This window comes from Exophiala dermatitidis (genome assembly GCF_000230625.1).
Source record: "Exophiala dermatitidis NIH/UT8656 unplaced genomic scaffold supercont1.2, whole genome shotgun sequence".
NCBI lineage: Eukaryota > Fungi > Ascomycota > Eurotiomycetes > Chaetothyriales > Herpotrichiellaceae > Exophiala > Exophiala dermatitidis.
Window position 1 is genome coordinate 1,093,032 of NW_008751647.1, and position 22,617 is coordinate 1,115,648.

Sequence of the window (22,617 nt, forward strand, 5' to 3'; positions counted from 1 at the left end):
ACTCGATCATCGTCAATATTCTTCCGTCCTCCTGCTCTCTGATCGATCACTGCGCCTTACCACGCGACCCTAACAATACTGAACGGAAAAGAGAAGGCGCATAAGTCTGGGATAAGGTCGATTGGTTCAACAGCGTATCTGCGACTGAGTTCACGGCGTCTTTACGCAGACAACAAGACACTGCAGCAACGAGAGCTCTCGAGGCCATGACTGGGCTCCGAACGGTCTCGTATAAGCAACACGTCCTTCCCTGCGACGAGAGATTATGCCAGGGCTCAAAATGCCCCAGGCGCGCTTGTACCACGATGGACCACCGGCGCTGCAGACCAAGCTGGATATGAACCCTACGTTGATAGTATCATGGTGGTGTACATTGTTCGCTCTGACAGCCATACTCATCCGTATATTTGGTCGGTGGGTTCGCACCGAACGATTGTTCCGAGAAGACAAGATCATGTTCTACAGTATAATTCCGCTCATGATCCGGATGGGCCTTGTGCATGTCATCTTGATCTGGGGAACGAACAACACCGAGGTTGACGGCTTGACACATCTGGACATCCAACATCGTGAAACGGGAAGTAAATTGGTCCTGGCTGCCCGAATCTTCTATGCCGCATTCATCTGGGTGGCCAAACTCACGGTGCTCGAGTTTCTCAAGCGGTTGATTGGAAAATCATGGGCTAGATCATATGAGCTCGGTCTGCGGATGATTTATGGGTTTCTCTTGGTCACATATATTGGGGTCGTCGTCGCCACTCTTTCGGAATGTCAGCCGTTCTCACATTACTGGCAGGTCGTTCCAGATCCGAGTCCTAAATGCCGAGAAGGCTTAGTACAACTGGTTGTTATGGGAGTGTGTGATATAGTCACTGATGTTGTTTTGATTGCCTTCCCTATCCCTCTGGTCATGCAATCGTCGATGCGGTTTAGGAAGAAGATATCGCTGGTCTTGCTTTTCTTACTATCCGTCATTCTGATCGGCATCACCGCCTACCGGATACCCTCGACGATTTCGCGGCGTTCCTCTCAGCAGTACCGGTCGTTGTTGGCGTCCCTCGAAATCCTGGCCGCTGCTGGTGTAGCCAATGCCATTGCTATTGGCAGTTTTATCCGCGACAAGGGAGTGAAAAAGGCCAAGTTTCGGGCTTCATCCATCGATGAGACCAGTTCGATTGGCCGCACGGTTACCCGCACACGGTCCCGGTCCGTAACACACCATCACTGGGGATCGGATGAAGATTTAGCCAGGAGTGTCGGCGTGTCGTTGCCTCCATTGCTGAGACACGGGACCGCATTGGAACCAATTCCTCGACTGGCAGAAGCCGCTGAGCCAAATCCGATACAAATCCGAGACATGGAATCGGACCTTCGGCGTCACGATTCGGCATTTAATTTGGACTGGAAATTCACGCACCGTTCCCGATCGAAACAAAGGAAGTCTATGGACAGCATGACCAGCGCATCCACGGACGTCAAGTTGGAAGATTTGAAAAATAGACGCTCAATGGATGAATCCAATAGTCCCGGACATGCGGAACCAGAACCGGATACGCCGAGCAGAATGGGCTTTTTCGATGTTGGCGGACTTGTCGATAGGCCGGCATCTCCGTTACGGCAGGGATCGCCCGTTGACTCTGCACGACAGCATTCTCAGTATTCCCAGCATCAGGGCACACGATCCGGATCCAAAGCTTTCCTTACTGATATTGGAGGATTGCTCTCGCGACATTCACATATCCGCGAAGAAAGCGGAACGCGTTCGCCGTCAACTTCCACGCCCTTGAAACGAACCAGTCCAGACCGTTCGCCCATGAGGTTGGACACCAGCAGGCATATATCACGAAGCAGTCGAGTACCTTCTCAGCAGGTAGATGAAGGTCGTCTGCCACGACGACCTAGTGGACCTGATGATTTGGATCTAGCCGACGCCGGTGGTCTGTTACGAGGGTAGAAGAGATGCAGCCGACGAATCCCACACTCCAAGGGATGGTCCGTACTTACGAAGGCGGCACCAACCTGAAGCGGTGTCTTCGCTCGGCGGGGTTTCTTACCCGGAACTCTTTGGATTTCTGAATGAACCATCTAGCGAGGGCGTTGGAGGCGTTTTGCCTTCCTTTTTCTAAGACTTTGTTATTTTGGAAGGTTTCCCATTGTACAATTTCGTCAAGGCTAATAGTGGTCAGTGAAGGCCGGGCATAATCTAGGAGATTCCAGTCATGGGAATCCATCACGGCCAGAAGAGAAGAGGAATGAAATGCCTTCAATTAAACTTTTTTCAATTCAAAGCCTGACGGCTCAGCTCACTCTATATACGTAGGGTACATAATCAGCCTTGGTGCGAGCTGTTCTTGTTGGCTAGTATCATCTCTACCTGACTTTACAATATGGAAGGGGAAGACCGAAGGGGAGAATGCAGAAAGCAAAAGACTATATATCTGTACGATTTGCGATCTGCGATCTGCGACTTGCGCACTGGTGTACCCACTTGACCACCAGGGTAAGTAGGCACCACTGCAGGCAGTTCCTTTCGAACGCGGAAAAAAAGGTTTATATATATGCATACTGATCGACATGCGAAGTGTAATTCCGGACCATAGACCCCGAACACGGAAGGACAAGAAGCATGATGGTGGTAGTAACATTCCCTGAGGTGACAATATACTTACCACTACTTGGTTGAGCAAGCAAAAGCCATCGAGAATGGCACCAGGAGTCTGAATCTCCTTTCTTTGACCGGCATCAAACAACAGTCACAACGCCACCGAGACGCGTCGTAGTCGTCAATTCTTTTGTCTCTCGCGTCCCAACCACCCACTCACTCACTGGATGTCTCATCCACAGGTACTGTAGGTACTAGGTGCCTGCATATCTACTGCATAGCCTTCCAGCCAGGCATCTCCGAAGCAGCTCTCCGCTCAACTTTCTCAACAAACATAGCCGGCAGACTCCTACTACTATCAGTACTACCCAGCTTATCACCGTTTTTCAAAAACGTTTTCCCGGCCGCAATATATGAACTCGCAAATTTAGCCCACAACCCGCCAACAAACTCAACTGCCTCCTTAGTCGTTAAGTTGACTTTTCCAAGCGCCGACCCATAACAATGTAAGTACGGCCGTGGGAAATAGGGATCATTATCAAAATACGCCTCGACCGCACTGTCCATACCCGTTTCGTCCATGGTAATATCACCGCACTGGTTGAAGTCCAGAACCCAGAGTTGTAAATATCCGTCGCGAAAAGTGAAGTTGAGGTTGGGGTTCCTGTTCCCACCACTGTCAGTGTGCTCAGGGGCCAACCTAGTCGAGGTCGCGACTTCTGGGTTATCTGGATTCGGGTTCGCAGGGTTCGCTCCAAGCACAAACTCGACATCATGAGCATCGATCCCCGCCCCAAAATGCATCATGGCCAGCGCGGCCGCCATGGACTCGACAAAGCCATCCAAAGGCAAATTGAGGGCATGCATCTGCGCCAACGTCAACGGCATATTTCTCAAAATCCCATACTGGAATTTCGTTCTCTGAGAGCCCAAATACACTCTAACCAAACAGTCGCGGTTTTTGGGATTCTTCTTCGCGGCTGCACGGTCGCATTCTCGAAAGTATGTGTCGATCAGGGCTTCTCTGAGAACCTTTGGGAGAGGCGGAATTCTTTCGGCGGTAAGGAGTGCATGGCCAACTAGATCCTTGATCTTTTTATCGTCGGTCGGAAATGCGGACTGATGTTGCTGTCGAGACCACCATTGTGCGGCTTCATCACCGAAAGATATGGAGTAGTATTGTGGAATGTGAAACGGTACAGATACCGATGCCTGCGTCTGGGACTGGGGCGGACCTCGAATGAGCGAATCATATGCCTGGCACACGATCTTGTGCACGGCGGCTTCCACCCGTAGTTCAATGTCGTCGTCGCGGAGACACACTTTCACCACCTTCCCCGTGTGGGCCCAGTCGTAGACTCGGCCGAGTCGTCCTTCTCCGATACTGACAAAGTCAGGTGAGTGCTCACTCTGTGCTGATTCATCTGCTAGATCTGCTTGGTCTTGTTCAAGATTGGGATCAATTGAGATTGTTGACTTTGTCGACAAAAGAGTGGAGAGAAGCGTCGCAGGCGGCATTTGCTGGTCGAGGAGAGCTTGGAGGGTGAGGTGTTGCTGGACGGGTTGAGTAAGTTGAACTTGCGTATCTTGGGAGGCAGCACAGCAGTTTGCCTGCGTGTTTCCGGTGGAGTCATCGTTCAAATTCTTGCCACATCGCTCGGTATCAGAGAGAGGGAGGGACATTGTGTAGTAATCCAAGAAAAATAGAACCACAGGGGTGCTAGAAAAAGGTGACTGACAGACAGACATTAATGGAAAGTTTCCGGATTGAAGCTGAAGGGAAAACAGCAAGTTTCACTAAGTACATGTAGGAAGCAAAGCCCTTATGAGGATCCAGACTATTCGTAGGACCGACGAGGACCATACGTACTCCTGGTCAAATCTAACTTCCAGGCAGCTGTGTACCAGAGAAAGCGGCCAGGCGGCAACGCAGAAAAGTAAATCAAACACCATGGACTAGAGCCGCATCCCCAGTCCCAGTCCGCGCTCGTATCCTCTGCAAGGAACATCCATCAGAACTCACGTGCAAATCGACCGTGAACTTTCTCCCATTCTTGGATGAGAGTCTTGACACCATCTCCAGACCCATTTCGCGGTCTCTGTTCGATCTCAGCTGCGTTGGTGAGTGGGTGACGCGTCTTCGGTGGTTCCATCTCAAGACTGCCTTGGATGTTCTCATAAGCGGCTGTTGCAAGGTCCGTTCTGCCATTTGCAGCACTCTGATCTTCGTGGGGCACCGGAACTGTCGCGTCTGCCTGTTGGATGGGATCTGTATGATCATTGCGAGGAGTTTCCTGCGCAGTCGACACCTGCACTTCTTTTCTGTCACCTGCATGTATGACATCTGGGTCCCTCGCATCATCCTCATAATAGGAGCTCACAGAGGCGTAAGACTGGGAAACCGGCAGGGCTTCAGAACGGAATACAGGGAATGCTTCAGCAGCAGATAAGGACACGGCAGGCTGAGCCGCGGTCTGTAATGGTGGAACCGGCAGTGGCGCCGAGGGACCAGTGCTTGTTTTCTCCTTATCACCGTAAGAGTCGTTCAAGTTCACGGTCTCGAAGGCATGGTGCTCGTTCCAGGCTGTCATTCCTGAAGAGCTGGCCGCAATATCCACTTCATGGCTGTCGTTTATGATGATCCTCGGGGGCTGAGTGACGTGGAAGTTCTCCTTTTGATCATGATTTTGCGTGCAGGTATGCTGACTGGGCGCCATCGAGTGCGGCCGAATCGGCTGTCCTTGTCCAACATCCAACATACTGATCTCGTCGGCCTCGAGTGGAAACAACTCATCAATATCGGGAGACTCGTGGCGAGTAGGAATTGGATCCAATGCGGGGCTGAGTTGATACTCATGTCGAAGAGGACTGGGGCTTCCAGGAGACACGGTAGCCATATTATCGCGCTGATGCATCATCGAATGTGGAAGCAAGACAGATGACTGTCGACGGGAATAAGCGCTGTAGTCGCTACTGCCAGTCTGGTAGGAGTGGCGGACCGAAATCGGTGGTGCGAGGTGACCGTCGCTCCAGCGTTGGCGTGACGCCTCTGCATAAGGGTCTTCCGTATCGTAGGAGTGGGCTGCATTACCGTGGTCTTCGGCCTGATGGATTTCAACCTTGAAAGATGTGCTCATGTTAGTACGAAGCCATCTTGGAGTAACAAACCAGGCCCTCTTGCAGGACAAACAAGGGTCAAACCAAAGCTTCAATGTGTTGCTTACCTTTCGTGAGGAGGCAGAAGCTGAAGCCGATCCCTGTGATGCCGACCCCGAGCTATTCTCGCCGATGCTGCCCCATTCCCAGTTCCTATTTTGCCAGAGTCGACCAGCACCGCTAGGCATGGCTGGCGGATTCGTTTCTCCAATCTCCAGTCTTGCCTGTCTGCCTCTATGCCATGCATACAAGTTGTTGATCCATCTGACCTCCCTCATGCGGGCGTTTTGAGCTTCCGAACGGGGTCTGTTAGGATTAAAGACATCCGCGTCAAGTGTTGCGCCTGCTTGACTCGCCTCATAGCCAATGCCAGTCGATCTATTTCTCTTGCCGCATCCGCCGCCATTTCCGGCACAGAATCGAAAGACACTGGCTATGACGATGATGACTGCAAAGGCAGCGACAATAACAATGCCGACGATGACAGAGGGAGACACGGCTAGAGAGACTTGACCGGATTGATTGTTGTTTTGTGTTGGCGCCATTGTCGCAAGATGAAGGGAGCTGGAGAAAGGGAGTTCAACATCAGTGATGGCAATTGTATAGGTAATGGAGCACGGAATCCTGAACCTAGATGAAGCGCAAGGACAGTTGGGAAACAAACCTTTTTGTCGTCACGAGCGCCCAGAGCGCACACAGAGGAGCGACCAGTTCTTGTTAAGAAGCAGGGAGCTCAAGCGGGAGTAACGAGTCTCTAGCTGCTTTTCTCTCTGTAAGTTTGCGTTAGAGAAATGAATGAGCTGAGGTCGTCATTTACCGTAAGGAGTGGACTACATCAGTGCGGTTGGACTTTGCGATGATCCTATTTCAAAAACGATGAGGAGGAGACGCGCATAAGCATCAAGGCAGCTCTGAAGACAGTAAACTTGAGGTGCAATCTGTAGAATCTTGTTCCAAAGTGTATGTGCGAGTAAGGTGAGCTAACGGTGAATCCAAGTCGAGGGAGGGTGGTCGCGAGAAGGTGAATTCACACACTTGCCCACGCGGATGTAAACAAACCCAATATCATGGTCGGTGAATACATCACTGCCTGTCGAAACTGCGGTGCCCTTCGCACCATCAGCAGTACCATCATCAGAAGCCCCTTCAGGCATTTTCTTCAACACAACCTTGGTTTGTTTACCAACAGCTGCAGCAAATGCAACAAAGCGTTACAACGCGATTCTGTGCGACATCGACCACCTCGGTTTCGATCATGTGCGACTCAATGTTATATGGATGATGATTCTCCTTCGCTCGCACTTGGCTCCTACCTTGCTCCCTCGAGGGATGATATGAGAGCTGTACATTATCCCAGAATATGTCGATCAGGAGGCCGCCCGAGCTATGTTGAGGCCACGTGGATCATTGGCCGGGACGGATCGGTTCCGAGGACAGATCTGGTCAAATTCCAAATGCTCCTGGTCCCCTTCATCCATTACGTGATGGCCAGATCAGTGCCTAAGTGGCTCAAAGAGACGTGTGCATGCGAGCGATGGTTTTGCAAAAGGGTTGATAAGGTAGAAGAGCGGAAAGTGGATGAAGCTGCTTATGTTCTTCAGAGGAGTTGTTGTTGTCGGCTATTCTTGCCATCTTGCTGTTTTGGCCCCTGATTGCTCATCAGCCTCGTCATTCGTCTACTAGAATCAGCCAACCCCTTTTCTCCCTTAAGAGGATCCACGCTCCCTCAGATCGCCCATCCCCCATGGGAAAAGCGTCGTCATCGATTTCCAGCGACTCATACATTACTGCCTTCAACAGTGCTTTCGGCCCTCCTGTGGCATTAAGACCGCACCGGGTCGTCCATAAGATCAATCACGCCGGGCCGAAAGCTCGGAGTGTATCCGCACACACAAACAGCTATATCGGCAAAGAAAGATCTGTCCCACAGCTCGTACCCATCAACGCCTCACAGAATGTTGTCACTCTTACCAGATAACCATGCAATGACCGAATCAACCTCTGCAGCTCCTTCTTTCGCTCCGTCGAAGACCTTGTTCATGCTATTGCTCATTTTCTGCAGGGCATTCATAACGTTGTTGTCATCGAACAGGTCTTGATGAACGTCAAACAGTGTTCTCATGGTCTCTTGACATGTATTCATTTTCTTTCTCATGTCATCAAAACTGATCTTGACAAAACCCATCTGTTTAATGATCTCATTTTTCGCATTTGAGGGCCGGGTTGATGTAGGAGCCCGAATAGGCTGCGGGTCCCTGGAAACTTTCGCATGCATCTGTCTCGGCTGAGTTGGAGCGGAGGGCTTGAAAGCCGGTTTTGGATCTGGAACAGCTGGGAAGGCTCCGCTCGGTCGGGCGTTACCCTTGGGCCGTGTTGGGAGTTTAGTAGGCCGATGATTCTGACCTCCAGAGACCCTCTGTCGCTTTGCGCCGTTGGCGGGACCATCGCCGATGTCCAGCATATTCTCGTTTTCCGAAGATGTGAAATCGATAAGGTTCTCGCTCATCTTTCTCTTCGCATCCCACTTCTTCGCGTGCTGGGGAAGTGAGTTTGCTTTAGGCTGGATCGATTGGATCTCACGTTGTCTCTTCGCCATTGCCTTCCTCTTGTTCCTGGTATTGCGGTTGTCCCACCTCCCGCTAGGCCTGTATCTGTCAGGGTAGATTGGATCTGGTGGGAGGGAGACTCCCTTGATTTGACCTGCGCCAGGGTTTACCTGCAATGCCAGTCTCTTGACTGCCCATATCAGATCGAACAATGCTTCGTGGCTGAAGGTGTTGAAGCCTGAATTGCTTGCGGCATTGGCGACTTGGAGTTCGAAACCAGTGAGTTCGATTGCTTGAACACATCAGCGATGCTCCCACAATAGTATAAGACGTCTGCGTCTCGCATACTCCCTTGAAAAAGGCCCGTTACACCGGTGAGCCGATGTTCATACCAGCATCCGGAACCTCGCCCGCAATACCCCAAATGCTTCCATGACACGCAGGTTCCCCGTTGCTGGAAATGGCTGGCCAACCGACCCGTGTCCCAATGAGCAAAGGGACAGATATTGGTTCCAAAGGCATCGATGTTTGGACATGCCGGACCAAGGGCCCAGTATCGACATGTGTAGAGCTTGCTGACTGGATTCGAAGCCATGGCGGCCAGTCTACAGCAAGACGGCGGTAGGAGGAATCTGGTCTTGCAGCCAGAGACTGGGTAGTGGTGGGCTCTCTAGGCTCAAGAAGACACTGGAGAGGGAAGCGGAGCACGAGGTGATGCAAAGAGAAGTGTCTCTGCAATGTCAACAATACCAGATTAAAAAACAAATACAAAGTGGCGCAGTCATGCAGAACTTGAACAGCAGCAGGAAGGTACGCGAGTTGCACACACAACGGTAAAAACTCGCGTCAAAATGCGTTCAATGTCTAGTCGCAAGCAATACAACACAGCTTGTCCCCTCGTCCCTTCAAACCATCAGACTTATTCTCGCGTACATCCTTTGTCAAAAGTGACCTTCTATCCATGCACTTATGCCGATGCTCTACGCTTCAGCGACTTCAAGCCAGCCTTGACAGTGTCCGTCTGTGTCCGCAGTTTCATCAAGACATAGGCTGCTTTGGTTTCATTGAATACCTTTGAAGATCTCTTTCTGCTCGTCGTTGTAACAGGTTTGGCACCATCAGAGTCATCAGAACCAGCATCATAGTCTTCATCAATGTCCATTCGTACCGCACGGGATTTGGGAGAGACTCCTTCGCTGAGAAGCGATTCATGAGCGCCGTCTGCAGCATGGCCACAATCTCCGACCCGGGCCTTGATTGGAGCGTACAGGGGCGTCCGTGGAGGAGGCAGAAGGTCAAGAGGAGTGTGGGAGCGTGGAATATTTGCAGCCGCCCTCACTTTGCGTGAGCCACCATGAGGAGACTGCGACCGAGTAGTACTGGCAGGGGACCATGGATCGGTGAAGGACACCTTGACTGGTGGAGAACGGGGCGAGTTGACTGCAGACCAGGGGTCACTGAAGGCGATCTGTGGGGACGCCGAAGAGAGCTCGTATTTGTCCTCCCGACCCGAGTCAGTCGAGGACTCGCTAGAAGTATCAGGGACTTGGTGTGGTTTTGGCATGAGCTTCTTGACTGGGGCTCGGGACGGTGGTGTCAAGGGTGTGCGTGGGCTTGGTATGCCAGACGATGAGGTGCCAGCTCCCTGCAGCTCCAGTTCCCGGTACACCTGAGCCTGGGCTGCACATCGTTTGGTGATTTCAGGGTCGATTTGCATGGATCCAAAGCCGTCGGCGTCTTCAGGAATACACATTTCAGGGAAGTCTTTGCCGAAGACGGGTGTCAACGCATAGCGAATTTTCCAGCAGAAAGTGGCTGCCACCGCCTTCGCCGCCTCATATGGGATCCAGTAACCTGATACAACGTCAGCCCATTCAGACAAGACAAATTGCAAAACAAGCCCATTACCTTGTGCGACCAAGGCTCCTCCTGTGATGCTGTGGCATATATCTTTCAATCCAACGTTGCGGGAAAGCATCTTCGCCGGCGTTGTCTATACTGTGTCAGAAAGGTCCTGTCTTGGGTGTTCTTGTCTTCAAGCCATGTCTTGCCTTGTGCACGCACCTTGGAGTAGTTCCCACACTTGAACAGAGGCGTCGTTCGAACTAGGCCAATGTTATAGTCCCAGAGCATTGTGTACGTAGTGGAATCGCCGGGGACCTTGAATTGATACTGGAAGACTGGGCAAGGTTAGCTGGGATACGTGCTTGGTGTACCGTTCAAGTCTCACCTTCAAAGCTTTCCCTGCCTGTTCTCTCCAAGTAGAGCTTCTTCTCGCTATTGTAGGGAATATGTCTTGGATAGGACGCAATATTGCCGACAGGATAGACCTCGAACATCTGATGTTTGACAGCCAGCACTGGATCGTCATCCTCATACGGTGGATATCGACATTCCCCTCTGATGTTGCCTGGCTTGAAGACCGCGGCATCCTTACAGATCTTTTGCTTCTTTCGGATCGGCTTATGCTGCGGATCCCCGGAGGCGTCCGAGAAAGCAGACATCTGACTGTCGTGAGTAGAGATCTCGTCTTTGCTTTCCTCGTTGCTGTCTCGGTGGTCGTCATCCACCAGTGGATTGAGGAGGGAGCGAATGGCAGCCATGATCAGTTCCTTGTGTTCGTAAGAGGAGATTATCTAGCCGCAAGGGAAGAATCGATCTCTGGATAATTCCTCTTAATGTAGCTTGTTGTGGGTATCCCGCCTGTGCTTGCTTTGACTGGCAAACATAAAGTTGCAAACCCGTGTGAACACAAAGCTTTTGAGTATCCCTCAAGCTGCTCAGTGTACAAATAAAATGAATGAAAGAAAAAGGCGGCCACGAGTTCAAGAGGGGTTTGAAAGAATGAAAACACGGTCTGGCCTTTGAGATCATGCAATAACTCCTCCTGCTAAAGCAGGCAACCAGCCTGTGCTGAGGACAGACAATGCGACTTTTCTTTCGAGCATCTCCTCAGACGAATCGGAATGAAGTCGATTCTGTATTCGACTGGACATCTTGGATGAGCGGTGAAGGATCGCTCACCTTCTTCCTGGAGGACAACATGGACTGAGTTCTCAAGGTCCTTAGCAGTCGAGAACGGCACGACAAGAGAAGAGCTTGCCGACTTGAGGAATCCCTCCGAAGCCCCCAGATCCCAATCTACGCAATCACACCCTTTTCATCAAGCAGGAATATTGGATTGCAGTGCCATATACACATAGTCTTACCGTTGAACTTTTCAATTGTGGCAGTCGTGATGTCCCGGCGACTATGGGTCACCATGCAGACTTCCTTCGAGGCCGCGGAGGCTGATAAGGGAACACCGACCAACCCACCAGGGCGCTGACAACCCGCCTCGGCCCGTTGAAAATGCGCCGCGTGTGTAAGGCGATCTCTTTCACCTTTCTGCCTGTGCGGGATCTGCCCTGACGGCTTTCCAGCCCGCGAGCGGTACATTGCATCGTCAGGTTGCACAGCTTTGGCTCCTTATTGGTTAGCCTTGCCACCGCCTGTAGGGAACAAAGAAATATCAGTATCAGAATCTGCAGGCAAACACCACGTCTTTCTGGTCCATTCCTTTTCTCTTCCCTTCGATCTTGGCTTGGCTTGGTGATTCACAGCTGCAGATTACTTTGGGCCATGCAGCGTTCGTCAGGAGGGAAAGTGAAAGCATCTATGCGTAAGTGCTTGCTTGTCCAGAATGAAACATGGTAGGTAATTCTGTCAATTCTGTCATCGGTGTTCCAGTGCATGTACTTCAAGGAAAATCAGCTGATGGCATCTGTACCGCCCCTGTCCATATTTGCTCCGTTGCAACGCTAGCAAAAAGTACCAAAATCGTCAAAGCAAGTAAATCCAATACAACCACCCACTAATCGCTCTCTGAAAATCCATCCTCTGAGAAGCCCGCATCGCCGTCCTCCTCATCGTCATCATCAAATGCATAGGTTTTCTTTGCAGCAACAGCTCGTCTCGGAGGTCTAGCTGCGGATTTCCGGGTGACGGGCTCATCGGATTCAGAGGCAGTTGGAGACTTCAGAATGTCATCCGCTAAAGCATCGGCATCCATATCATCGTCTGAGTCCACCACCCTCTTCTTGGCCAGTCGCTTTGCATAGGCCTTGGCGACCGGCGACTGTTGAACCTTCTTCGTCGCAGGAGCCGCCTTCTTTGCAGGAGCTTTCTTAGCTTTGGGTTGCGTATCCTTAGCTGCCTTTTTCGCAGGGACCTTCTTGCTGGCTTTGGCCATGACCGCGTCACTTTCGGAATCATCATCACCCGCGCCGGCCGTAGCATTGGCTTTCTTAGGGATGATATCGTCCTCGGACTCGTCGGCGACTTTTGATTCTTCCTTGTTCGTGACAACGATGGAGCGTCGAGGCGATTGTTGAGGAGCCAGCATCTTGTAATCAGTCTCGTCATCCGACAGATCCAAAGTGGCTTTTGGCGCTGGTTTTACTGGCACCATGTGGCCGTGACTGCTGGTCGGCCGGGAGGCGGAAGCGGAGAATAGGGTTCTCGATTCGTTGGCGGGGTCATTCGCTGTTTTGCTGGGAAGTCCCTTGACCATATCACCAAGATCCGCAAGCAAGCCGTCTCCATTGTCACTGTCAGAATCGCTGATCAAAGCATAATTTGTCGGCTTCTTTGTGACGGCACGGGCTTTCCTGTTGGCCGGCTTCGGGGGATCCTCCTCCGAATTGGCTTCGTCCTTGACAGTCGCAATATCCCCATTGGTTTCAGGCTGCGCAGTTGCAGGTGGCTCGGTCCCCTCACTGGAACCATCAGTGTATAGCTTACGATGCTCCATCGCATTTTTCAAAGCATTGGTCTTGGGAGCAGTGTAGGCCGTAATCGAGCGTTGTTTCTGTGCCGGCTTTGCTGCGTGCGCAGTCTTCTTCGCTTTGGGAGCTGACATCTCAAAATCGGAATCGTCGGAGTCACCAAGACCCTTGCGCTTCTTGACAGCTTTCGAGCCAAGCGCTGTGGCAAACTTCTTTGACTCACGTCTCCCTTTTCGAATGTTTCGCTTTCGGTTATGTTGATCCTCGAGCTGGAACCTCCATTCAGAAATGAATTCGTCAAGGTCCTCTCTCCATAGATCCTCCTTGGATTTTTTCATCAGGGCATCGACTTCGGCCTCCTTGTCACCAATTTGTCTCAGGAGCTTCTCTACACGTTCTTGTGTAAGAGACCAGAGAGGCATGCCGAGAAGGTAGTCATAGGCGCTGGCATCGACAGATCCCTCGTCTTCGTCTTCGGCGTCCTCTTCGGCCACTGGCAGAATTTCATTCTGCTTGGACGCATCTACAGTTTTCGGGTAAGCGTCAAACCCGAGCTTCTTCAGTTCTGCGACGAGGACAGCCTTCTTCTTCTTGGAGATGTTTAGCTTGCCATCGATGATCATCTGCACGAAGCGTGCTTGATTGGTCAGGCGCCGGAGCGTTTTGTTCATATCTTCCAGAAGCCACTCCTTTCGCTTGGCGTACATCTGGAGACGATAGCGGTAGAACTCGTCCATGATGGCTTCCACGTTGGCATATTTGGTGATGCGTCCCTCCGGGTCAAATGCGACCAGATTTGATGTTGCAATGGACTTGGTGAGTTTGAACTTCTCCACCAATCCCTCCTCCACAGCAGACTTCATGTGTTTCTCATCCAACTGAATGACGAAGTGCACAGTCTCGTGGGTGTTGTAGTCCTTGTAGTCCTTGATGAAGGATGGCACCTTTTCAGCCTTGATGATCTCTTCAAGCTTGTCCTTGAAGTCCTGTGTCCATGTTCGGATTGGCAGTTCGGTGATTTCCACTTCGTTGTCGGCTGTTTGCTTGATGATGCCGCTAAAAAGGAATCGATCAGGACCACCTGCTTTGACTTCGCCCTTAAAGCCTCGATACCAGGGCTGCATGGGTTTCCAATCTTCGCCGTTCATTCTGCGTTTGAGATTCTCCACAATGTCCTCAGGATTATAATTTGGAATATAAGAACTCCAACCAGTACCGATACCGTCAGCGCCATTCACAAGGACCATAGGAATGATCGGGGCATATACTTCGGGTTCGATTGTCCGTTCATCGTCTGTATTGTACTTGAGCAGTGCCTCATCATCCGTGTGGAAAAGTTTCCTCGCGAATGGCGATAGACGGGTGTGGATGTAACGAGCACTGGCGCAGTCGTTGCCACCTTGATTCCGCGTACCGAATTGACCAGACGGCTCCAGAAGGTTGACATTGTTCGAGCCAACAAAGTCTTGTGCCAAGCCAACAATTGTTTGCTGCAGAGACGCCTCTCCATGGTGGTAAGCAGTCATTCCACTGACCAACCCTGCTAGTTCGGCAACCTTCATATCCTTCTTCAGGTTTCGCTTGAAGCATGCGTACATGACTTTCCGCTGACCCGGTTTCAAGCCGTCGACAACAGAAGGGATCGATCGAACATTGTCCGCCATGCTGAAGAGGATTAACTCTTTGTTGACGAAATCGGAGTACGAAATTATTTTCGCTGAGTGGTCGAGATATGTCCCTGCCTTGAACTGACGCAGCCATTCTTTTCGCTCATCCGCCTTCTTCTTTGAAAAGGCCAACTCTATCAAGGAAGCCTCTTCATCCTTCATGACGTCGAACTCCTTGTGATGCTTGTCAATGTCATTGAAATATTGTTGTGCATCTTCAGACGTGCTGGTACCCAATCCCTTGTAGTACTTGTGTTCCCAACCACGTTCATGCTTATGTGCTTCTTTCCATGCCTCGTACTCTGGCATGGTATAGAACGCCCGAGATTGGGATGGATTCTTTGGGTCGCCTCTGTACACTTTGACGATGGGGGTGATGAACTCAACTAGAAATTTTGGAATCTTCAGCAGGCTGGGGAACTGGACCTGCAGGAAGTTGATCAACAGGCCCTTAATATGGCTCCCATCATGATCCTGATCGGTCATGATCATGAGATGCCCATACCGGAGTCCGTGTGTATCCGTGTAGACTTTCTTGTGCTGAAGTCCCAGGAAGTTCTTGATGTTCTGGATCTCCGCATTTTTCGAGATCTGGTCGATAGATGCGTCTCGAACGTTGAGAAGCTTGCCACGAAGAGGAAACACGCCAAACAGATCTGGTCCGACAACAGCCCGTCCTGCCAGTGCGAGCCCTTTCGCCGAATCACCTTCCGTCAAGATCAAGGTGCACTTATGACCTTCTCTTGTACCTGCTTTGTTGGCATCTGTAAGCTTAGGATTGTTCATACGGCTCCGCCTGCTGCCGTCTGATTTCTTCAGTATCTGATCAGCTTTTTGCTGCGCGAAGTGCAAAATATTGTTGATGACTTCTGTCTTGGCCACCTTCTTCATAAACTCCTCAGAAACCTGGCATTTGCTGCCGAATTGACTCGGTTTGGTGGTAAGCTGTTCTTTGGTTTGAGAGGTGAACGCGGGGTTGACAATCAACGCGTTGACGAAGATGAAGATGTGATTTCGGATCTGGTTGGGCTTCAAGACTGCGCCCCCTTTGTTCTTCTTCTTGACAATATCCATCAGGCGGTTGACGATCTGGTCTGCAATGTAGTTCACGTGTGTGCCTCCCGAGGTTGTGGCAATGGAGTTGACAAATGACACCTGTTGGAACGAGCCATCAGAAACAGCGAACCCAATCTCCCACCGTGGATCCGGCGACTCTGTGATGATTTCAGAGCTGTCGTTTGCCGCTTCCTCGCCTCGCTCTTTCTTGATAGCTTTGGTGTACATTTCACAGTACTTCTTGAAATTTCGCACCGGAACACGGGAGCCGTTCAATTTTACCGCAACTCCCTTGCAGGTGCCGGCTAAATCGTAGACCCGGCGCTTGAAAAGCGCCTCGAGGTCATCATCCATGGCATCCATGCCAAACTTCTCAAAATCTGGGTGGAACGTCACTTTGGTGAAATCCTCGCCTTTGGTGGTATCTGTGATTTTGGCCTTTCCCATCTGAGACATGTTCTTGGTCCAAATTTGCTTGTACTTCTTCTTCTGACGGGAATCTGCAGTTTCGACCGTGAACTCAGTACTGAAGATATTACAGAGCTTGGCACCGTAACCGTTTCTCCCACCAGTGATCTTTTGTTCGTTATCGTCGTAATTGGAGCCGGTGAGCAAGTGGCCAAAGATCATTTCAGGGATGTAGATCTTCTCCTTTGAATGGATCTCAATGGGAATGCCCCGGCCGTTGTTCCAGACACTGATTTCTCCCTTTCCTCGGTCGATTGTGACGCGGATTTCGTCCATTGTCTTGTCGTTTTGCTTGTTGTCGGCTGCATTGACCAGAATTTCGTCAAAGATTTTGAAGATACCCGGGACATACGACACTTCTCGGAACTCCATACTATCTTGCTCCGTGTTGTAGACCCACATCTGCTTCTCTGTGCGTTCGACTGAGCCGATATATGTGTCAGGACGTTTGATAATATGCTCCAGCTGTGTCAGCTTCTGGTATTGTTCCGAGACACGTTTCTTCTTCTGTGGCTGCGGCGAGTCGTTTGCGCCATCGGTACCTATGGCTTCATTGACCACGTCACCAAGCGGCTTTTTGTGGCTGCCTTTGACTGGGTTGGGCTTTGCCTTCTTCGCTTGCGGTGGGGTGTCGCCCAAAAGTGACTCGTCGTCAAAGACTGGTATGGACTCATCTTCCGAGGCCGCATTCTCATCATCTTTCTTTGAGCGCTTCTTTGGTACAGCTGCCTTGGGTTTCGGTCCTGGTTTCCCCTTGGGCGCAGTTGACTTTTTGGCTGCGGGTTTCGTGGCGGCGGCCTTCTTGACTGGCTTGGCCTTTGCCTTCTGTGGCGGGTTAGTCGCCGTTCGTGCTGGTTCTCAGAGTCGCACTTACTGTAGCTGGCGCAAAGTCCGAGCTGCCGTCGTCGACGTCGAACATTGAGTCGTCCATGATTGCGAGGGGCGATCGAAAAATGGGTTGCGAGTGCTTGTCTAAAAGCGCCCGTGAAGAGGGCCTGATACTGATCGCACTACTTGCATGAGTAGAGGGGACTGATGCGGACCTGAAGTTCCGCTCAGAGTTCGAGGCTGGTTCGTGTACTGCGTTGGGCTTTGTAGCGGCCACTTGAAGAACCGAAGATTTGTTTACGGTGCGATCATGTCAACAACAACATCAAATGCAAGGTTTATCGCACGCCCAGTTACGCGCAATCTTGGCGCGATCATGCGCTAACCTATTTAGGTAGCAGGCTAATACTGTGCTTAAGGGTCGGCAACTTGGTCTTGATTAGAAGATAATCTCGTTTAGTAAGGTTACTGGGTACTAAATATTATGAGCGCTCAGGTAGCTAATGGAACAACCGAGTTGTGATATACAGAGTACATTCATTCGAGTATGCTGTGAGCACCTGTGCATGTAGGATGATATTGGGTATTGTGAAACTTTAATACAGCTCTTTCGCTCAAGTGACAAGAGAGCGGAAGCGGGAACGCGTCTAGAAGCCAACCCCTGGAACGCGGCGACTACACAAACTGGAAGACGGTCTACTCAAGTTGCCCTCGGCAGATCCTTCTGGTGCAATGGGGAGTTTCTACTTGAAGTGTCTACCTACTAATAAAACAGAGTGATGTTACCGCAACTTGAACCAGCAGCGGTCAATGTTCTTTGTGAAGTTGTACGCTTGTCACTCCTAAGGAGTCTGAGCACTGACACCAGATGATGATTTGTTGGACTTCTTTGCGGGTGAATAACCCCCACAACAACTTCCCATTGTTGACGCGCCTGGTCGGGACCTCCCGTCGAACACCATCGCCTGCATGCACTCACACAACTTACAAGCATGCCCTTTGTGCCAGTGATAACCCCATGTGCTGCGTCGTTCATGGTGTCAACAGTGATTCTTCTTCTGTCAGTTAAGCTTGAATATGATTATAGGAACCGAAATTGCTGGAAACGATCGCCGATCAGCATTGGACGGGCCATCTGATGGAGGGTGCCACCTTAGGAGTAGCATAGCAGACCAGGTTTCACCAGCCCCTGGCCCACCTCAGACTGGTGTTCTGATCCATCCTGCGCACTGTGCTTCAGGTCTTCAACTCTCTTCTACCAGGTCTGCTGCCTTCTTGCCCCCCTGTAGTTGTCCTCGACGACGTCCATTCCTTTATCTTGCGCTGGTGTAGGATCAATTACTCCCCTCGCACGGTCGCTGGCGAACCTTGCGGGCAGTCTTTCCTTTGATCTTTGTTGCACACCCAACCTCCACGAGAGTTCACTCATTCACCCTCCACTTTGTCACTTTGGCCGTCTCTGCCTCTTCAGGCGGCCTCTCTCTTAAGGCAGAGCCATCGTCACCATTGGAAGCGTCACTCACCATGGCCGAAATTGCAATGGACGTCACGCAACATATGTCCCTGGGATATGCTACCGAGACCGAAGTCGAAATATGCCCAGAAGATATTCCCCTTCCCCGGAGCTCTATGATCACTGTACGCCTCTCCGATGCTTCCGCCTTCTCCGTCCTCGAGGAAGATGTCGAACTGGATGTCTCGCCCGAAACTGCACCGCTTGGAAGCTCTCCTTCATCTATACGTTCGAGCCGTTCATCGTCACAGTCCTCCGATAAGTCCGCTTCATTGAACTTGGTGAACTGGGAAGGTCTGGAGAAGACGGAGGAGCAAGAGCCTCGGGATGAGGCGTCTGATGAGGTGAGTCTACACAATGGTGCATTCGAATGCCACAGACTGATTCGCATAGTCAACCGCCCTCTTGCTCGCCCGTTTAGAGAAGGAAAATGCTGCTTTGGCGACGGACCCGAAGGCAGGCATTGCTCCACGTACCCGAGCGCGGAAGAACACCCGACCACCGTCGATCCAGCAGCTGAAGAGGATGGTTGATGGCCCACAACGTCAGTCGTTGAGATACTCACTGCTTCCTGCTCCGCCAATGACAGAATTGGAATTCTGGGCCGCATTGGTTCAGGATTATACACAAACGGCCCAACGACTTCCCACCCTCACCTCTAACAAGATCCGCGGCGGTGTGCCACCTCCTCTGCGTGGCGTGGTCTGGCCCAGTATAGCCAGGGCGCAGGATCCTTATCTCCATTCTGAATACCAAAGACTCTCCAATGAGCCAAGTCCATATGATGCTCTGATTGGCAAGGATGTAGGGAGAAGTTTCCCAAATGTCGATATGTTTCGGGAGGAAGATGGTGACGGCCAACGAATGCTGGGGAAAGTGTTGAAGGCTTTCAGCCTGCACGATGACAAGATTGGATATTGTCAGGGTCTTGGTTTCGTCGTCGGGCCCCTTTTGATGCATATGACCGAGCCAGAGGCTTTCAGTATCCTCGTGAGGTATGGCAATATCATGGCACCCCACGGTGAGAACACATGCTGACGGCCTACAGACTCATGGAGCATTATGACCTTCGATCGTGCTATCTGCCCGACCTATCTGGACTCCATCTTCGAATCTACCAGTTCCAGCAACTCTTGACTCGCCATCTACCTGACTTAGCGGCTCACTTTGACGACCTCAAAATCGAACCAGTCTACGTATCCCAGTGGTTTTTGTCCTTTTTCGCCGTTACCTGTCCGCTCCCAATGTTGCTACGGATTTACGACGTTATTTTGTCCGAAGGCGCCACGGAGACCCTGATGCGAGTTGCTCTTTCGTTGATGCAACGGAATCAGAAGAAACTGCTTGCATGCTCAGAGTTCGAAGATGCCATGCAGTTTCTACTGTCACGGAGTCTGTGGGACACCTATGCTCAGCAGGCGGATGACCTTGTGGCAGATTTCGTGTCTCTCACCAGCTTGGTCAGCCAGGAACATCTTCAGTCCTTGGAGACCACCTTCCGTCAGTCCCAAGATCTTTCTGCAGCCCCTTCTTTGATGACTGCAGCGTCAAACTTTCTGGGCCGATTTTGGGCTGCCTCCTCACACGCGCCGTCTCGCTCCGCAAACCTGAGCCTGCTCATTCCTGGCAACAACAAATCAATTCGGAAATCATCTTCGGGACACAGTCTTACATCTACGCTCAACTCTGTCGAGACCAGCAATTCAGATGCAAGTACGATCGCCACTGAACTGTCCGATGAGTGCTCTGTGAAAGTGGTATCTTCCACCGTTGTAACAGCGGAAGCCAACGTTACTACGGCAGCAACCTCTAGTGATCGGAATTTACACCATCAGATTGAGGACCTACTCACCGAATTATCCAAGCTGCAACGTCAACACGTCGAGCTCGCTCGAGAACTCCAAAGAGAGCGTGAAGAACGCGAAGAAGATCGCCAGATTGCAAGGACATTGCTAGACCACCTTCAACGACAAACTGCTGCTATCCGAGAAATCGCAGAAGGAGAAGCCAATGACGAAGACATCGCTTTGGACACGCTCATGGAAGACGCCGACCGACAGTTATGTCGACAAGATTCGAAGCGGACGTCCATTATCCAATCGAAGCATCAGCTGCGCGACGCGGTATCGGAGTGGAAAGAAAAGCATGAAGCTGAGGCCCTGAAGTGTCGGGAACTCATGAAGCAACTCGATGAACGAGAAGCAGAACACAATTCGCTCAAAGAGGATTTGCGTGAAGCGCGGGCGCGCATCCAGGATGCGCATAAGGACAAACAACGCCTGGAAAGGACAGTCTCGGAGCTTCGCTCACGAAACAACTCCGTGCCTGACTCACCTTCGGATTTGTACACCCCTGTCGCAGAAGCCCCAGACTTGAAATGGCCTCCTTCAAAAACCGGCCTTCGGGAGCTAAAATTGGGCAAGCCAGATTCTACCAGAACCTCCAGCCTTGGGCCGTTTTCGAAACGATCGAGCAGCCTCAATACCCAAGCTATTCTCGCTACAGAGAATCACGAGCCTGTGTCCAACGATGCGCTCTTGCTCGAGTTGGTGAATGCGAAGACGGCCGAGGCCATGGCTCGACAAGAACTCGAAGAGACGAAAGGAAAGCTAGAATCTCTTCGAAAGATACTGAGTGGCTCGACGTCGTCTCCCTCCGCACGCGTGGCTTCGTCCGTCTCACCTACGTCGTCCAATGCTTCGACAGTAAGCCCAAGCACAAAGGAGCCACCCAAGCCTGCTCATGCAACATCTGCAAGTACGGGCGGATTCTTCAGTGGTTGGGGAAAGCGTAGTGCTTGACCAGTCCACCTGAATCTCAATGACTCCTATATTACTGTGGAACTTTCTTGCGATGGATGATCTGGATAGTAGCCAGTTGACTGGCCTGATGATGGGACAATAACTTTTACGTAGCGAGACTGTCAATTTACTGAAGAGACTCTTTGGCCTTGCTCGAACTGTTCCTAATCCCCATGTCTTGTATGCTCATTCTCTGGTAGCTAATGCCCGTGGCTGTCGAGATATCGTAGCAAAAAAAGATCGAGTTCTCCGTCCTCCGCTCGGCTGCCTCGACCCATGCAACCTAGAATGTATTGGTACTGCTAAAGTTTCCTTAGGCCAAGGGGCTTCTTCCCATGCTGACATGGCTAGCCGCACCACCTTCGTCCACTGATCAAGTATAAGATTGATTCTGCAAAGGAACTAATGGAGGATCCTCATGGCCCTTCGATCATTCTTATAGTCTCGCCATTGGCTCACGGTTGCTCTGCACAGAAACCCCAGGTAGGTGCGTACCTAGAGAATGTAATCTGGACTTATCACCTCATTGAAAGATGTTATGACACCAACGGGGAGTACCTCTGCTCCCTGCTGTGGGTAAGAGACATTGTCCTGAGTGGGGAAATAGCTTCCGGCCTGGGAGAAATGATAGTGGATCCATTCCATGCAGACGTCTCGACCTCCGTTGTGATCGATCGGCTTGAGCAATATTGAACCTGTACTTCCTTCTGACTGAATCCAAATGATTTGCCCATTCTTCTTCTCCTTGTGAACCTTCAAAGTCTCTTTAATATGCAGTCGCCCGTATGACCGCTCCGAAGCTCCAAAGCCCATGTCATCAAGGGCGTTGTCTGCGGCAGAGCTAAACCCATAGGCAGTGATAGGAAAAGGAGAGACCCAGTGCACAGTGTATGAGTAAAGTGACAGAGAAATATCCCAAGAACGATGAAAAGGCACAACGGTGATAGGCAGCTGATTTCCTGGGAAAAGCAGGATAGTCAACCACCACAAGGCTGAGGAGGGCAAGGGGTTGAAGTGCCATTTTCTGACGCTGCTTTAACCAGGGCGGAGTACAGACAATGACGGTACAGGCCCATGTCCCGCTCACCGTGGACATAGCTTGCAGGGTTCGCCCCAACAGCCTTCATGGCATAATCTCCAGAGCAGTATAGCAATGAGATACAAAGATCCACTCTCGCTCCCAGCATGGAATCATTCATGAAACTCGTTCAACA

At 51.1% G+C, this 22,617-nt stretch overlaps 7 protein-coding genes across 7 annotated transcripts; 2 read left to right on the forward strand and 5 right to left on the reverse strand.

Moving 5' to 3' along the window:
* Positions 1-280: 280 nt before the first annotated feature.
* HMPREF1120_01898 (uncharacterized protein) lies at positions 281-1,954 on the forward strand (the record flags this gene model as incomplete). Its single annotated transcript, XM_009155926.1, has 1 exon — positions 281-1,954. The coding sequence occupies one exon, from the start codon at positions 281-283 to the stop codon at positions 1,952-1,954; it is 1,674 nt and encodes a 557-aa protein (XP_009154174.1).
* Positions 1,955-2,872: 918 nt separating this feature from the next.
* HMPREF1120_01899 (uncharacterized protein) lies at positions 2,873-4,285 on the reverse strand (the record flags this gene model as incomplete). The annotated part of the gene is made up of 1 exon (XM_009155927.1): positions 2,873-4,285. The coding sequence occupies one exon, from the start codon at positions 4,283-4,285 to the stop codon at positions 2,873-2,875; it is 1,413 nt and encodes a 470-aa protein (XP_009154175.1).
* A 329-nt stretch (positions 4,286-4,614) lies between these two features.
* On the reverse strand, positions 4,615-6,303 carry HMPREF1120_01900 (uncharacterized protein; the record flags this gene model as incomplete). Its single annotated transcript, XM_009155928.1, has 2 exons — positions 4,615-5,721; positions 5,827-6,303. The coding sequence occupies 2 exons, from the start codon at positions 6,301-6,303 to the stop codon at positions 4,615-4,617; spliced, it is 1,584 nt and encodes a 527-aa protein (XP_009154176.1).
* Positions 6,304-7,706: 1,403 nt separating this feature from the next.
* On the reverse strand, positions 7,707-8,899 carry HMPREF1120_01901 (uncharacterized protein; the record flags this gene model as incomplete). The annotated part of the gene is made up of 2 exons (XM_009155929.1): positions 7,707-8,596; positions 8,653-8,899. The coding sequence occupies 2 exons, from the start codon at positions 8,897-8,899 to the stop codon at positions 7,707-7,709; spliced, it is 1,137 nt and encodes a 378-aa protein (XP_009154177.1).
* A 372-nt stretch (positions 8,900-9,271) lies between these two features.
* On the reverse strand, positions 9,272-10,907 carry HMPREF1120_01902 (uncharacterized protein; the record flags this gene model as incomplete). The annotated part of the gene is made up of 4 exons (XM_009155930.1): positions 9,272-10,158; positions 10,213-10,297; positions 10,369-10,484; positions 10,535-10,907. The coding sequence occupies 4 exons, from the start codon at positions 10,905-10,907 to the stop codon at positions 9,272-9,274; spliced, it is 1,461 nt and encodes a 486-aa protein (XP_009154178.1).
* A 1,250-nt stretch (positions 10,908-12,157) lies between these two features.
* Positions 12,158-17,192, reverse strand: HMPREF1120_01903 (DNA topoisomerase II; the record flags this gene model as incomplete). Its single annotated transcript, XM_009155931.1, has 2 exons — positions 12,158-17,086; positions 17,136-17,192. 2 exons carry the CDS (start codon positions 17,190-17,192, stop codon positions 12,158-12,160), a joined length of 4,986 nt encoding a protein of 1,661 aa, XP_009154179.1.
* Positions 17,193-18,613: 1,421 nt separating this feature from the next.
* Positions 18,614-21,403, forward strand: HMPREF1120_01904 (uncharacterized protein; the record flags this gene model as incomplete). Its single annotated transcript, XM_009155932.1, has 3 exons — positions 18,614-18,946; positions 18,996-19,597; positions 19,651-21,403. The coding sequence occupies 3 exons, from the start codon at positions 18,614-18,616 to the stop codon at positions 21,401-21,403; spliced, it is 2,688 nt and encodes an 895-aa protein (XP_009154180.1).
* Between the last annotated feature and the right edge of the window lie 1,214 nt (positions 21,404-22,617).